Below are 16,922 nucleotides of genomic sequence, written 5' to 3' on the forward strand. Positions count from 1 at the left end.
CTCTATCCCTCTTTTTCACCAGCGACTTTAATCTTTGTCCTTCTCCCTCCACTTCTACTTTTACAACCTACTCCTTTAAGATTCTATTTTATTTTTATTTGACTTATTTCTTTTTCTACGAAAATTTTAAGTGAATTTAAAAGTTCTTTCTGGTAAGATTCCATAATAATCTTTATAAAGTCATTTGCCAAAGTATGCCTTCGGAGAAGTCTGCAAATGTACAAATATTATTTTGATTTCAAAAGAATTGTATAGTAAATCATGTTTCAATTAAAAGTTTCTCGTTCTTATATGTGGGTGATGATATTTTGTTTGTGAGAATCATGATAGTTTGCACTACCTTTGGCCATAGCCTTCCACATAGAATACCACAACCAAAAGAAAGCTGTAAATTTGATTAACATGTAACATGGTTAGATTAGATGTATCCATATGTCTAAATGTGCACAACTTAATAATCTATATGTGTTCGTTGGTCATCAATCTTAAATTTTGTGCATAAAATATAGTGTAGAGTGAAATAGATACCTTAGTCAAATTAGGTTTTATGGTTGCTTATTTATTTATGAGAATGCTGTGAGTTGCTTGTTGATTTCAATGAGTTATTGCTAGTTGGCTGTTTTGTGGCTAGGTTGAAGTGTTGGTTGGTTTTTTTGGTTTTGTGATGATTTTCTTTTTCTACTTGCATTGCAATGCATTAAGTTCTTTAGATTTTGTTATTAATGAAGGCATAGAAACTATCAAGGCTGCTTATTTGAACTGTAAAACTAAAAAGAATATTATGAAGAGGTGATGTTGTAGACAAATGTATGGGATCCTTTAGACAAAACATAATCACCTTGAATTTGTCTTTTAGGTGTAGTGCAAGCGAGAGGAGTAGTTTTATACAATAGTGGGAGGATTAACTTTAGAATATTCAATCTTTCTTGCATGGTCAACAAAAGGGCACGTAGCCTTTTCATGAGAGGAAGATTTGAATTTGTGATGAAACAAAGTCATTAAGCTGAATTAGTTGAGGAATTACTTCGAAATTCTCCTAATCAAGTGAGATATTCAACAGTAGCGATTTCTCGATGGTTGAAGGAAGTCCAGAGGATTTCAATCAATCTTCTAGTGGAGCGCAACTGGGATCCATGGATGTGCATCAAATTGCAAGCTTGCTTAATCAATTGTCCATATTACAAGCTCAAATCTCCAAAGTTGGTTCAAGTTCGATTTTAGATCCCTCAAGTCCCTACTTCATACATCCTGGTGAGAGTCCTGGTTTGCCTCTGATATCAATTACTCTAAATGCAAATAATTACCATAGCTGGAGTAGATCAGTGTTGTTAGCATTAAAATCAAAGAATAAATTGAAGTTCATAGATGGTTCAATAAAGAAGCCAGATCCAACAGATGCATTATTTGAGGCATGGGAGAGATACAATACATTTATTGTCTCGTGGATTAATTTGTCTTTGAGTTCTGAAATTTCCAAAAGTATGATTTGGAATAATAAAGTTGCCTCTGATCTGTGGAAAGATTTGGAACATAGATATTATCAGGGGGATAAGTTTCGAGTGGCTGAGTTAGAGGAAGAGATGTACCAAATGAGACAAGGCGAATTGACAATTACAACATACTTTACAAAGTTGAAGGCAATTTGGGAGCAATTAAATGAATTCAGACCAATTCCTAATTGTGTAGTGTGTGCTAAGGACTGTAAGTGTGGCTTGGCTAAAATGAGAGCATACAGAGAAGAGAGTTACACAGTGAGGTTTCTAAGAGGCGAACAATATTTGAATGTAAAATCCAAAATCATGCTTATGAACCCTATTCCTGACATAAACACCACATTTTCTTTGCTCGCTCAACAAGACAGGCAGTTTGGCAATCTGGATTTGATTGACTCCAAAATCTTACTGAATAATGCAAGAATAAACTACTTAGATGGCTCAGGAAATAGAGGCCAAGGAAGAGAAGAAAACAGAGGTGGTCAGACAAATGGAAGAGGCAGGGGTAGGGGCACCAATATGCAGTACACTTTCTGCGAGAAAATGGGACATATTGTGGACACATGCTACAAAAAGCATGGATTTCCTCCACACTTAAGACAGCGGCAACAAGGCAATATCAATCAAATGATGACTGCTGAGTAAAAAATTGATGAAGTCAATAGTAATGAATTGGCTATGAACCAAGAAGAAGTGAGTGAAACTGCAAGTGTAGCGTTAACAGTGAACCAAAGGCAAGCCTTGATGTCACTTCTCAAAAAACAATGTGCTCAGCAACACTCTCATGGTGCAACCCAGGGTTAGAAATCATCCAATCCTATTTCAGGTCAAGCTAAAATTCATTTATTGCAATTTAGTGCAAGAAATTTATCACTGATTAGACCAAAATCTGCTCTTTAGGTCATAGACACTGGAGCCACAGATCATGTTTCGTTTGATCTGACTGATTTCAAAACTTATCAAAGGGTTAGGCCCTTAGTTGTTAACTTACCTGATGGTAGCTTTACAACTAGTAGCATTGTAGGCACCATCATGTTCTCTAAGAACCTATTTTTAACAAATATTCTTTTCATTCCATCTTTTGATTTCAAATTGATTTCGGCGTCGAAACTTACAACACTTTTAAAATGCAAAATGCTTATTGATGATGAAACATGTGAAATTCAGGATCAAGCTATATTGAGGACGATTGGAGTAGCTAAATGTGCTGATTGACTATATACAATGAACAATCCTACAATACATAGTGATTCATCAAAATCTGCAGCATTAACATTTCATTCTTCCAATAATTTGTTTAGGTCAGAACAATAAGCATTTAGATGTAGTTTCTATTTCTAATGAACTTCTATGGCATGTAAGGTTAGGACATATTTCATTTAATAAAATTACAATGTTGCAGAAAGATTTTCCTTATATCAAATGTAAAGACAACAAAGTCACACCTTGTGACCCATGTCATTTAGCTAAACTAAAGAGATTACCATTTTTTCATAGTATTAGTAAATTTGAGAATTATTTTGATCTTGTACACATGGACATTTGGGGACCACTATCCACACTTTCTAGTTCTGGACACAAATATTTTTTAATAGTGGTAGACGACAAAAATAGATACACATGGGGTTATTTCATGAAAACAAAGTCAGAAGCATCCATGCTTTTACAAAATTTTGTGCAATATGCTAACGTTCAGTTTAATGCACAAATAAAATGCATTAGAACTAATAATGGACCTGAGTTTTTGTTGAGAGATTTTTTCACTAAGAGTGGGATAGTCTATCACACCTATTGTGTAAAAACTCCACAACAAAACATACTTGGCGTTGCAAGGGCATTGCTATTTCAGTCTCATATACCCAAAATTTTTTGACAATTTGCCATAGCTCATGAAATTCATTTGATAAACCGAGTTCCAAGCATTTTATTAGACCATTGCAGTCCTTATCAGATTCTATTTCAAACTTTGCCGAATTTACAAAATTTGAAATCATTTGGATGCTTAGCTTATGCTACTACTCTCACTCATGTCACAACTAAATTGGATCCTAGAGCTAAGAAGTGTGTATTTTTTGGTTTTAAAGATGGTACAAAAGGTTACACTTGATCTTAACACTAGGGAGATCTTTACTTCAAGATATGTTGTCTTCTATGAAAATTATTTTCCCTACTTGCCTCATTCTTCAAAATTGCATGATTCCAATTGCACTTCAGTCATTGGTTCTGGTTGCAAGACTAATAATCTTCAATTTCAAGATTTGGATCGATTTACTTACTGCACTTATCACTCACTTGCATCACCGCATTCTTCAATTGCAAATTCCCCTGACATTCCTATTTCATTAGAAAATAATTTAGCATATTCATTAGAAAATAATACATCTCATTCATTAAATCATATTGGATCTCATTCATTAGACACAACACATGAGAATTTAAATACAACACAATATCACCCTGCATCTCAGCAGAATTTAGCCACAAATATTTTTACTGACATCATTTCTATTGCATCAACAAGACCTATTAAAAACCGCAAGCCACCCTCCTACTTAAAGGACTATCATTGTATGCTGGCCACAACAGGTTTAGCACCTCCTTCTACCCAAAGATATCCAATTTCTAACTATCTTTCATATGATAAGCTGAATTTTAATTACAAGTCTTTTTGTTTGGTCGTCTCTTCAAATCCTGATCCTTGCACTTATGAGGAGGCTGCTGCTCACCATTGCTTGAGAGAGGTGATGAGCGGATATTTTATACGCTTTTTGGCATCACTTTTATATAGTTTTTAGTAGTTTTATTTAGTTTTTATTAAGTTTTTATAGGTTTTTGTGTTAAATTCACATTTTCAGATTCTACTATGAGTTTTTGTGTTTTTGGACAATTTCAGGTATTTTCTGGCTAAAATTGAGGAGCTGGAGCAGAAGTCTGATTTAGAGACAGAGAAAGCACTGCAGATGCTGTCCGGATTTGACCTGCCTGCATTTGGAAAAGCTTTTCTGGAGCTGCAAAAGAATAAATGGAGTGCTCTCAATGTCTATGGAAAGCTGACTTCTATATCTTTCTAGCAATATATAATAGTCCATACTTTGCTTCGGATTAGAAGACCCAAAACTGGCATCCAACGCCAGCTACCTGCCCCCTTCCAGGCGTCCAGCGCCCAAAGAGCAGAGACCAATGTACAAACGCCCAGAGAGGACCCCCTAGCTGGCGTTCCACGCCCAAGGAGCCTCATAGCATGTGGATATCATCAAAGCTCAGCCCAAACACTCATCAAGTGGGCTCCAAAAATGGATTTTAGCACTAAATAGACTGTTTTACCCTTACTAGTTATTTGTTTAGTATTTAAGGGATTTAATTTATGTAATTAAAGAGTGTTGGAACCTATTCAGCCCTATTTTCGTTTTACATTATATTTTTACTTCAGTATGAGTTTCTAAACCTCCTAGGTTGATGGGAAGAGCCCTGCTGAGTCCTATGAATTAATAAAAGTACTACTGGTTCTCTTCGATCCGTGTTTGATTAATTCTAAGATGTATATTTGTACTTCATCGTGGTGAATAGGATGATCTAACCAATTAGCTCTGTTCATCACATTAAGACGAACATGCCTGACAAACACTCGCTCAGTCTCAAGTTTTCACTTGACACCTTCACGCCACAAGCACATGGTTAGGGATAGCTTGGTTAGCCGCTTAGGCTAGGATTTTATTCCTTTAGGCCCTTCTATCCATTGATGCTCAAAGCCTTGGATCCTTTTTACCCTTGTCTTTTGGTTTTAAGGGTTATTGGCTTTTTGCTCTTGCCTTTTGATTTAAAGAGCTTTTGGCTTTTTCTGCTTGCTTTTTCTTTTTCTCTTTTTTTTTTCCGCCATTTTTCTTTTTTTTTTTCGCAAGCTTTTGTATTCACTGCTTTTTCTTGCTTCAAGAATTATTTTTATGATTTTTCAGATTATCAAATAATATTTCTCCTTTTCATCATTCTTTCAAGAGCCAACATATTTAACATTCATAAACAACAATTTCAAAAGACATATGCACTATTCAAGCATTCATTCTGAGAACAGAAAGTATTGTCACCACATCAAAGTAATTAAACAAATTTCAAGGATGAATTCGAAACCATGTACTTCTTGTTCTTTTGTAATTAAAGCATTTTTCATTTAAGAGAGGTGATGGATTCATAGGACATTCATAGCTTTAAGACATAGACACTTAGACACTAGTGATCATGTAATAAGACACAAACATAAATAAACATAAAGCATAGTAAACGAAAAACAGAGAAATAAGAACAAGGAGATTAAGGAACGGGTCCACCTTAGTGAGGGTGGCGTCTTCCTCTTCTTGGAGAACCAATGGTGCTCTTGAGCTCCTCTATGTCTCTTCCTTGTCTTTGTTACTCCTTCCTCATAGCTCTTTGATCTTCTCTAATCTCATGGAGGATGATGGAGTGATCTTGGTGCTCCACCCTTAGTTGTCCCATGTTGGAACTTAATTCTCCTAGGGAGGTGTTGATTTGCTCCCAATAGTTTTGTGGGGAAAAGTGCATCCCCTGAGGTATCTCAGGGATTTCACGGTGAGAAATTTTCTCATGCTCTTGTTGAGGTCCATGATCTCTTGTTTGCTCCATCCTTTTCTTAGTGATGGGCTTATCCTCTTCAATGAGGATGTCTCCCTCTATGTCAATTCCAGCCGAATTGCAGAGGTGACAAATGAGGTGAGGAAAGGCTAACCTTGCCAAAGTGGAAGACTTGTCAGCCACCTTATAGAGTTCTTGAGGTATAATCTCATGAACTTCCACTTCCTCCCCAATCATGATACTATGGATCATGATGGCCCGGTCTATAGTAACTTCAGACCGGTTGCTAGTAGGAATGATTGAGCGTTGAATAAACTCCAACCATCCTCTAGCTACAGGCTTAAGGTCCAATCTTCTCAATTGAACCGGCTTGCCTCTTGAGTCAACTTTCCATTGAGCTCCTTCCACACATATGTCCATGAGGACTTGGTCTAACCTTTGATTAAAGTTGACCCTTCTAGTGTAGGGGCGTCCGTTTTCTTGCATCATTGGCAAGTTGAACACCAACCTTACATTTTCCGGACTGAAATCTAAGTAATTCTCCCGAACCATTGTAAGCCAATTCTTTGGATTCGGGTTCACACTTTGATCATGGTTCCTAATGATCCATGCTTTTCTCACTTGACTTACCTTCAATAGTTAGAGGTCAACTAAGTGAGTGCAATTTACAGTTACCATCACAATTGACTATGATAATGGGGATAGGACTTCTAATTATCAATCCTTGTTAAGACTTTTCTTAATTATTATTTTATTTCCTTGTCATTTAAATTCCTTGTTCAACATTTAAAAACCCAAAAAAAAGATACTTTTCCATAACCAATAATAGATACACCTCGCTGCAATTCCTTGAGAGACGACCCAAGGTTTAATACTTCGGTTTATTTTTATTGGATTTGCTTAAGTGACAAACAAATTAAATCTGATTGAGGTTTAATTGTCAGTTTAGATCTATACTTGCAACACGACTACTTTTGTGAAATTCTTTACCGACGATTTTTCCTCCATCACTCCCAAATCACATAAGGCTTTTTCCACTATGATTTCTCCTATGATACAAGGGATTTGGAAGCTCCCAAGGTCCTTCAATTTCTGAGGTAACTTGTGTTGAATGATGGCACTACATTCTTCGGTTAACACCACAGTTTCATCATTTCTCCAGCTTCTCTTCTTGGTCATTAATTTCTTCAAAAACTTAGCATAGAGTGGCATTTGCTCTAGTACTTCAGCAAAGGAAATATTGATCTGCAGTCTCTTAAAAACCTCCAAGAATCTAGAGAATTGATTGTCCTTTTCATTCTTCTTTAATCGTTGAGGATAAGGAGCTTTTGGAACATATGGCCTCAAGACTTCTTTTTCTTGAGGTGGGTTAGGAGTAGGTACTTGTGCTTCCTCTTTATCTTTTGAGCTTTCATCCACTTTCTTCTCTTGCATTTCCCTTGAGGTTTCCTTCAGTTCCTTCCCACTTCTGACTGTGATGGCCTTGCATTCCTCCTTTGGGTTGGCCCTGGTGGTATTACATGGATTGTGGTTGGAAACTTGCTTGGATAGGTATCCAATCTGTACTTCAAGTTTCTTGATGGCAGCATCCTGGTTTTGCATATTGGATCTCACCTCTTCCTTGAAAGCTTGCATGTCTTTAGAATCCTTGCAAAGTTCTCCAAGCATGGCCTCAATCCGGGATAGTCTATCCTCAGATGGTGGTGGTAGGTTGGAATTGAGAGGCTGAGAATGGCTATTTTGGGCTTGATATGGAGGCTGGAAAGAGTTGTTGTGTGGGGTTTGGTATGGTCTTTGGTTAGTTTGTTGATAGGTGGAATTGTGGTAATGGTTGGAGTTTTAGGGCCTATGATCTTGAGTTTGGTTTTGCTGGTTTCCCCACCCAAAGTTTGGGTGGTTCTTCCAACCAGGATTGTAGGTTTTGGAGTGTGGATCATAGGGTTTTCTTGATGAGTTTCCAATATAATTGGCTTGCTCCCAATCACCTTCTTCCTCTGCATTCACCCCTTCTTGAGCTTGTGGTTGAGTATGGACTGCTGCAACTTGGTTCTTCTCTATCTGCTTGGTGAGGTCAGCCAATTGCTTGGTGTTCAACTTGTTTTGAGCTAGCAATGCATCCATGTGATGCAGCTCCATCACCCCTCTATTTGAGTTTCTATCAGAGGCATAGAAGTATTCATTGTTGGCCACAGTTTCTATGATGTCTATGGCCTTATCAATTGTCTTCTTCTTATTAAGAGAGCCTCCTGAAGAGTGATCTTCATAGAAAATGTGCAACTGTACCCATTCATTGAACATGTCCGGGGGGCATTTTCTTGTCAACTCCTTGTATCTCTCCCATGCTTCATAGAGAGTTTCACCATCTTGTTGTCTGAACGTTTGTACCTCAGCCCTCAACCTGTTAACTCTTTGGGGAGGGTAGAATCTTGCCAGGAATTTGTTTACCACCTCTTCCTAAGTTGTCAAGCTTTTCTTAGGAAAGGATTCTAGCCACTTTGCTACTTTATCCCTGAGAAAAAAGGGAAATAAAAGCAGTTTATAGGTCTCAGAATGGACACCATTGGACTTCACTGTATCACATATTCTCATAAATGTAGTTAGATGTTGGTTGGGGTCTTCCTGGGTAGTTCCTCCAAATGAGCAGTTATTTTGAACAAGGGTGATGAGTTCAGGTTTTAACTCAAAGTTATTAGCATGAATGGTTGGTTTAAGGATGCTACTTCCACAGTTTCTTGGGTTTGGGTTGATGTAAGAGCCTAAAACTCTTCTCTCTTGTCCAACATGATTGGCTGCACCCTCTCTAACATGATTATGCACCTCTTCCTCATGATGGTTCTCCATATTATCCTCCATATTTATATCCAGCTCCTCCTCTTCTTCCTCTGCACCAATAACCCTTTTTCTTCTTGCTTTCCTCCTTAATCTAGGGAATGTCCTCTCAGATTCAGATTCAAAAGAGGTTGAAACTTCTCTTCTTCTACCTGTCATACAATCAACAAAACACACTAGAAAGAGAAAAGTGACGGAATCACTCTTGTTAAGAATTGTGGTTAAGATGAGTGGTGCAATTGATCAAATAGTTAGTGGGTTAATTTCCTGAAATGTAAATAAGCAATGGAAAAACAAATCAAAGTGTTGAAACTGAAAGTAACTAAGCTGAAATGAACAAATCAACAAAGAAAAGAAAATGTTCAATCTAGTTATCCTCCAATTTAATCATTGCCAATGCAAAATCAAACTCCGGCAACGGCGCCATAAACTTGATGCACGGAAATCTGTCTCTCAACAAATTTTTCTCGGCAAGTATACCGAATTGTCGTCAAGTGAAAACTCACAATAGAGTGAAGTCGAATCCCACAGGGATTGATTGGTTGAGCAATTTTAATTAGAGGAGTTTTTCAGTTGAACTAAACAAATTTGTGTTGAGAAATGCAGAAAGCAAAATGGCGGGAAAGTAAATAACAAGAAATGTAAATGATGGAAAGTAAATTGCAAAATATAAATTGCATGAAAGTAAACTTGCAGGAATTTAAATGGGAATAGGGATGATGAGCATAAATGTAAATAACAGAATTAAAGAGAATGAGTAAGATCAGAAATAGGGGAGCTCATTGGGCTTAGGAGATGTTGCATTCTCCGGATCAAATTCATTCTCATCTCTTCCTCAATCAATGCATTCATTGATCTCTTGGCAATCTTAGGTGATTAAATCCCAATTCCTTGGCAATCCAATCTATCTAAGCTTGAACAATTGCCCAATTCCTTGATCTAATTGCTCATGGGAAGAGATGAAGTATAATCACTAATTATACCACATGTTTTTCTAGATTAAAGCATTGGTAGGATTATATGTCACCGTATCCATCCAACCCCCAATCCAGACCAACATGAGAAAGTATTTCCAGCATGATTTCCTCATTCCTCTTCCAAGGTTCAAAGGAAATCCATGTATGAGCAATTTCTCTTTCGAGACAATTGCTCAATTGGATGAAGATCGAAAGCATTCAAGTAAATCAAGAGAAAAGGGAGAAGAAGAAGAATGAAAACTATTATTGATCCATTGAATTACAACAGAGCTCCCTAACCCAATGAAAATGGGTTTAGTTGTTCATAGCTCTGGGAATGGAAATTGAAAATGGAGAGTGCATTGAAAAGTAAATTGAATTACTGAGAAAGTAAAAATACAAAGTGTTTACAATCCTGGATCTACCAAGTTCTCTCCCTTTTTTCTAGTTCAAAACTACCCTTATATATACTACTCTTCTGATCTTCAGTTAGCTCTGCAAGTCTCTGGATGTGGGCCTTTAAGCATAGTTGAAGCAGTTACAATTTTAGTGTGTTTAGCTCAGCTTGCAGGAAGAGTTTGAGTCAGGTACTTTCACGTTAGTTAGGCCGTTAGTGTGGTTAACGTCAAGTGTAAATCCTGGTTCGAAGACGTTAGTGACACTAACTTGGTCACTAACATTCTAAAGCCCTTTTGAAGTCACGTTAACCCCACCGTTAGTGGCACCAACGTGGCCACTAACGTAGCCTTTCCTAACCTTGAATACGTTAATGGTGTTAACTACACCATTAACGTCAAATTCATCTCTTCCTCCACGTTAATGGCCCACGTTAGTGGAGTTAACATGGCCATTAATGTGGGCATACCTTGGCTCGAAGACGTTAGTGGTGTTAACTACACCACTAACATTGCAAACTTCCTCCTCTTCCACATTAGTGCCCACGTTAGTGGCACTAATGTGGCCACTAACGTGGGCTTCTTAGTCATCCCCAATGTTAGTGGTGTTAACTATGCTACTAACGTTGCAAAGCCCCCTTTCTTCCACGTTAGTGCCCACGTTAGTGGCACTAACGTGGGCTTATGGTGGCACTCCTAACGTTAGTGGTGTTAACTATCCCACTAACGTTGGGGCTTCGTCTTTCTTCCACGTTAGTGCCCACGTTAGTGCCCACGTTAGTGGCACTAACGTGGGCTTGAATGACCTTCGAAGACGTTAGTGGTGTTAACTATACCACTGACATTGCAAGGTTTCCCCTTCTCCACGTTAATGGCACTAACGTGACTCTTCACTTCTTCTTGTTACCTGAAAACAAACAAACAAAGTGCATCAAAGTCCTGCTCTTAATCATGAGATGATGCATCATGCATTATATCATTCAACTCTTGCATTATTCTCATGAAATTGTTTAGAATTCACAATGTTTACTTGAATCAAGGTATGGATGCATATTCAACCAATTACTTGCTTATTTCCCAAGAAAATGCATGAAACTAACCTAAAACATAGAAAAAATGGCCAGTAAAACTAGCCAAGATGCCCTGGCATCAATCTTATTAATATTTTCAAATTTTTATCTTATCTTTTTTTTTTATCTTTCTTTGAATTTAAAAAAAAAATCTTATCTTATTTTGCTTTAAATTCAAATTTCAAAAATTCAAAATTTAAAATTTCTTGTTATCTTATTTTGATTTAATTTCAAAATTTAAGTTTAGTGTCTTGATAGTTATCTTTTAGTGTTTATCTTGTTATCTTTTTAGATCTTTATCTTATCTTTTTATCTTTCTTTGAAATCAAATTTTTGTTATCTTATCTTGTTTAAATTCAAATTTCAAATTCTTATCTTATCATAATTCAAGTTCAATTTTCAAACTTCAAGATTTCTAATTTTAAATTTTAAAATTCAAAATTTTTAAAATCCAAATTTCAAAATTTAAATCCAAAATCTTTTCAAAATCTTTCTAATCTTATCTTTCCTTGTTTGACTTTTTCTTTCAAATTTTAAATTTCAAGATCTTCCTTTGACTTTCTCTTTTTAATTTCAAATTTTTAAAATCAAATCTTTTATTTTATTTTCAAATCTTGTTGGTTAGTTAGTTACTTGTTTTATCCTATTCTCTTTCCTCTCTTCTTTTTCAAAACTTCCTAACTACTTTCTCTTCATTTTTGGATTCTACTTTGAGTTTGTGTATTTTTATGCAATTTCAGGTATTTTATGGCTGAAACTGAGGAGCTGGAGCAAAAGTCTGATTTAGAGACAGAGAAAGCACTGCAGATGCTATCCAAATCTAATCTCCTTGCACTCGAAAGAGCTTTGCTGGAGATACAGAAGTCCAAATAGAGCGTTCTTAATGACTATGGAAAGCTAACATCTAGAACTTTCCAGCAATATATAATAGTCCAAACTTTGCTTTAGAATTGAAGGCCCAAAACTAGCGTTCAACGCCATCCTCCTGCCCTATTCTGGCGTCCAGCGCCCAAATGAGAAGAGACCAGCGTCCAACGCCCAAGAAGGACCCCCTAGCCAGCGTTCAATACCCTAGAGGCCTCCTAGCACGTGGATCTCAATCAGGCTCATTCCAAACACTCACCAAGTTGGCCCCAAAAGTGGATTTTAGCACTAAAAGACTGTTTTACCCTTCTTATGTAATCTTTAGTCATCAGTCTAGTATTTATTTGAGAACTTTTACATCTTAGAGGACCTTTTGACACTTTACATGTTTATGATTGTATTTTCTATCAGTATGAGTTTCTAAACTTCCTAGGTTAAGGGGAGGAGCTCTATTGAGTTTTATCGATTAATAAAGTACTACTATTCTATCTCAATACGTGTTTGATTCTCTATTCTAAGATGTATATCCGTTCTTCATCATTATGAATGCGTTGAACCGGCACAAGGTTATCTCATTCTATAGTGGTTCAGAGTGAGTCTTTCATCAGACAATGACGAATCACTAGTTTGATTATACATCTCCTAGACAGCTAGTCCATAACTTCATTGGGGACTTCTCGAGATACCAGTTCAACCGAGGTATGGGGAGATTAGAGTCTTTGTGGTAGAGGCTAGACCCAAAGGCACAGCATTCTCTGATCCAGAAGATTCAACCTTGTCTGTGGCATTTTGAATAGGATCACTAAGGAGAATGAACTACAGGAGCTTCACCCTCAATCAGAATGGATCCGCACTAACCTTGGGGTTCAGATCTGGAGGAGCATTAGCGACCTTGTAAGAAAGGCGTTGATCACATACAGCCTGCCATAGAAGAAATCATTCACAGTTGAAGTAGACAGTAAGACCAGAGTAATCCAGAAGAACAAAGCATCTCCAAACCTTAACCATCTCTATATCATTATTCGAATTCATAATTACTGAGTAACGTTTTATTTATTTTACTTTTATGCGTTTTAAACAATCAACCAACTTCTCTATTCGCCTGACTAAGATCTACAAGATAACCATAACTTGCTTCAAATCACAATCATCGTAGGATCGACCCTGACTCACTCAGGTATTACTTGGACGACCCAGTGCACTTGCTGGTTCAGCTGTACGAAGTGTGGGAATTCGTGCACCACACGACATTCAATTTCAAGGACTAAAATGAGTCACTTAACGCAAAGTGAGGGACTAATTTGAAGCATCTACAATGATGACATAATGGATGACACATGGACGAATACTGTTGTGACACGTGGCACAAACAGACATGTGGCTAAATAGCATTGTGACACGTGTCACAACTATCCACGTCAGCATGCCACGTGTCACTGGTCAACGTAACACATCATTATACCATTACACGTGGTCAAATCATGGAGTGACACGTGTTACTAACACGCCACGTCATCAAGTCATATCATCACGCCGTTAATAGAAAATGGGTCAAGGACTAACATGGTGCATTTTTGTCAATCTCAGGAACGTAATTAGTGTAATTGTAATTTCAGGGACGATTTTAGTACACGGCGTCAATCTCAAAAACCATTTTAAGATTTAACTCCGTTTTTAGTAGTTAACTCTAATTAGTAATTATATTATCCCAGCAAATCAAATGCCACTTAAAACATTGGTGAAAACATTTTTTTCCGGGCATATCATTATTAATTTTAAGAAGGATGGTAGGAGAAAAATATTTTTAGTAAAAAATAGAAAATTAATTAGTACCGATTTAAACGTAAGAAAAATAAGGATGTTAGGATAATAATATTTTTAGTCAAAAAATAGAAAAATTAATTAGTACCGATTTAAATGTAAGAAAAAATTATTATTTGTTTGATAATAATAATAATAATAATAATAATAATAATAATAATAATAATAATAATAATTTTTATCAGTGGCTGAAAATACCTTTGTTTTTTATTGTTGAATTCTCGTGGTATATATTGCTGAACTGGTTCACATGTCATTAATATTGCATTTGCACAGGTAATGTGCTTATATGCAATCGGATCGGAATTTGTTTAAATCTGTTTTACTATTATTGTTTTGTGGTTGCTATAGAAATTGTCTAGTATGGTTGAAGATTGGATATCTCAAGTAAATATAAGGCAGTGTCGGGACAGAGTTGGATGTGTAAAACTTGGAACTTGTTTTTGCCTGTACACTCGTCACAGGTTTAAAAGACTCATGCGTCCTTATCAGGTATGTAATGAAAATGTTCAAAATGGTACTTTAGCATTATATTTTGTATTTCCGTTCCATTCTTCTCCACTAATACCTGCTCCTGTTATATTATTCTTATCAAGGTTCTAGAGATGCTTCAGATGCCATTCGTTGAACGGCGTTTGCAGATTAAGTTACTGTCTCTTGGTCATATTGAGCCATTTTGTCCAAAGTAAACAACTATATTTTTTTTACTTAAAAATTGCTCTCCAAATAGGTTATCGGGATAGTTCTTTTAAATATCTTTTTTTATCAGGCTTTAGAACCTCCAAAGGTTGAAGCAATGAGTTCAGCAATATCCTTACTATATGAGGCACTGTATAGTTGTATTTCACTCTATCACTGATTTCAGAGTATGAGTTATTGTGATTGTTATTTTTTTATAAGTCTATATCTATTTGATTTACGTACAAGATAGTTGGTTTTGACTTTTGACCCAGCTTTAATAAATACTCCTCATTGTTAAATTGTAATGTGATTGAGATATTCACTTTCTATTTCTGTTTATTTTTGGTGAGTTTTTCTATACAGTTCTATGAGTTATGGGTTGAATTACATTCACATAGAATCTTAACCTGTTTCAAAAGTTGCTTATGGTTTTAATACATATACTTAGATGATTAATATATTATTAGTATAGTTTAATTGTATATGAATTTATTTATTATATTTTACTTGTGTCATGATTGATAAATAACAAATGTCCTATTATTTGGTTTGATAAATTTGATTGTGTATTGGCTAAGAAATAAGTAATGAATTGGTTGTTATTGATGGAACTGTAGACGGTGGAAATATCCAAGTTTTAGGGGAGGTTTTGTCAAAATTTTCTAAAAATTTTGAATAAAAGTTAATAGAAAAAATTGTAATTGGTGTTATATGTTGTTTCTAATTTTTTGTTTCGGTTTTTCTCATTTACAGGGGTGCTAAAATGGTGATAACATACTACCTAAAAGAATATTTTGATTCATAGAGACACTAATCTATGTTAGACTTTTAACTTTTGGTTGAATTTATGTAAGAAATATAACTTGTAGAACTAATCAATGTAGACATTAATGTTATTTTGTTTTAAAATAAATTTTAGTTAAATGAAACATGTTTGAATTATATATTTTTTACATATTATATAAATGTTAACTTGTTCAGTAAAATAGTTAATATATTAATTAATTAAAAAATAATTTGGTAAATTATGTATTTAATTTGTATTAAAAAAATTATTACAAAATATTGTGCTTTTGAAACTAAAGAAAACAAAATGTTACAAAATCAAGTTATATTTTGTAACAAAATTTTGTGATAGGAAAAAATATATTGTCACCAAAAATATTTTGAAGATACAAATTTGTTATCATTTTTGTAACGAATTTTGATTTTGTATCAAAAAAATTTGTTACAAAATATTACTTTGAATTGTAACAGTTTCATTTTTTATTACAAAAACTTTTTTTAATGAGACACTGCAACAGCCCTTTTTTTATTACAAATTTCTTTTGTTTCAAAATTTCGATTTTTTGTAATAATTTTTTTGTTACAAATATTACTAATTAATAGATTTAGTTAAAATATATATTTAGAATACATATTAAGAATATAATAACAAAAATAAATTTTATTTTAATATATTAGTAATATAAAATACTTTATATAATCATTTAATTGTATTCGTTTTTATGGTTGACTATTTATACAGTAATTATAAAAAGTAAATATGGCAGATTTATACCATCTTGTTTGTAAGGCTGAACGAGACTTGATTTAGATTGGATGAGCCATTAGTGAGTGCATTCGTAGAGAGATGATGTCCGAAGATGTATACTTTTCACATGCCGTTCAAGGAGTGCACGATCACACTACCAGATCTAGCGTTTAAGGTTCCCGATTGACGGTCAATATGTCAGCGGATGCCTCACGGACTTTGAGCGACATATCGAAGGTGGCCGCCCAGCGTGGGTATGGTTCGAGGAGCTGTTGGGTGTTTTACCTCTCGCGAACTGTATCGACAAGTTCACAGTGAAGTACACTTAGACGCAAGAGACATTTAGTGAGCTTCCGTAGGCTACAGACGATGAGACGGTTAGGAGGTATGCCCAGGCGTATATCATGATGCTCTTATCGACGCAGCTATTCAGTGATAAGTCTGGTACACGTCTTCACATTCGTTGGCTACCCTACGTAGGTAAGCTAGAGGACATGAGTCGATATAGTTGGGGTTCTGCTACTCTGTCATGGTTATACCAGTGCATGTGTCGTGTGGCCAACATGAATGTTGTCAAGTTAGCTAGTCCATTGCAGCTCCTGCGGTCGTGGATCTTCTGAAGGTTCCCTGGTTTCCGGCCTGATGGATTTTATGTCTTTCATTGGCCGTTGGCGTCGAGGTACTTGCTTTTGGGT

The 16,922-nt window shown here is 35.7% G+C and overlaps 1 protein-coding gene and 1 non-coding gene across 2 annotated transcripts; both read left to right on the forward strand.

Annotated features, from left to right (window-relative positions):
- The first annotated feature begins 1,073 nt into the window (after nucleotides 1-1,073).
- Nucleotides 1,074-2,138, forward strand: LOC107607513 (uncharacterized). Its single transcript, XM_016309462.1, has one exon. It carries the CDS (start codon nucleotides 1,074-1,076, stop codon nucleotides 2,136-2,138), a length of 1,065 nt encoding a protein of 354 aa, XP_016164948.1.
- A 6,235-nt stretch (nucleotides 2,139-8,373) lies between these two features.
- LOC148553847 (small nucleolar RNA R71) lies at nucleotides 8,374-8,477 on the forward strand. The gene has a single exon (XR_015893747.1). It is a non-coding gene; the product is annotated as a small nucleolar RNA R71 (small nucleolar RNA).
- The last annotated feature ends 8,445 nt before the right edge of the window (nucleotides 8,478-16,922 follow it).

Source organism: Arachis ipaensis, chromosome B7, assembly GCF_059453495.1.
Source record: "Arachis ipaensis isolate K30076 ecotype BB chromosome B7, ASM5945349v1, whole genome shotgun sequence".
Classification (NCBI taxonomy): domain Eukaryota; kingdom Viridiplantae; phylum Streptophyta; class Magnoliopsida; order Fabales; family Fabaceae; genus Arachis; species Arachis ipaensis.

Bases quoted from the DNA above. Each gene is read 5' to 3' on its own strand.
- LOC107607513 (XM_016309462.1), top strand. From the start codon at position 1,074: ATGGTTGAAGGAAGTCCAGAGGATTTCAATCAATCTTCTAGTGGAGCG.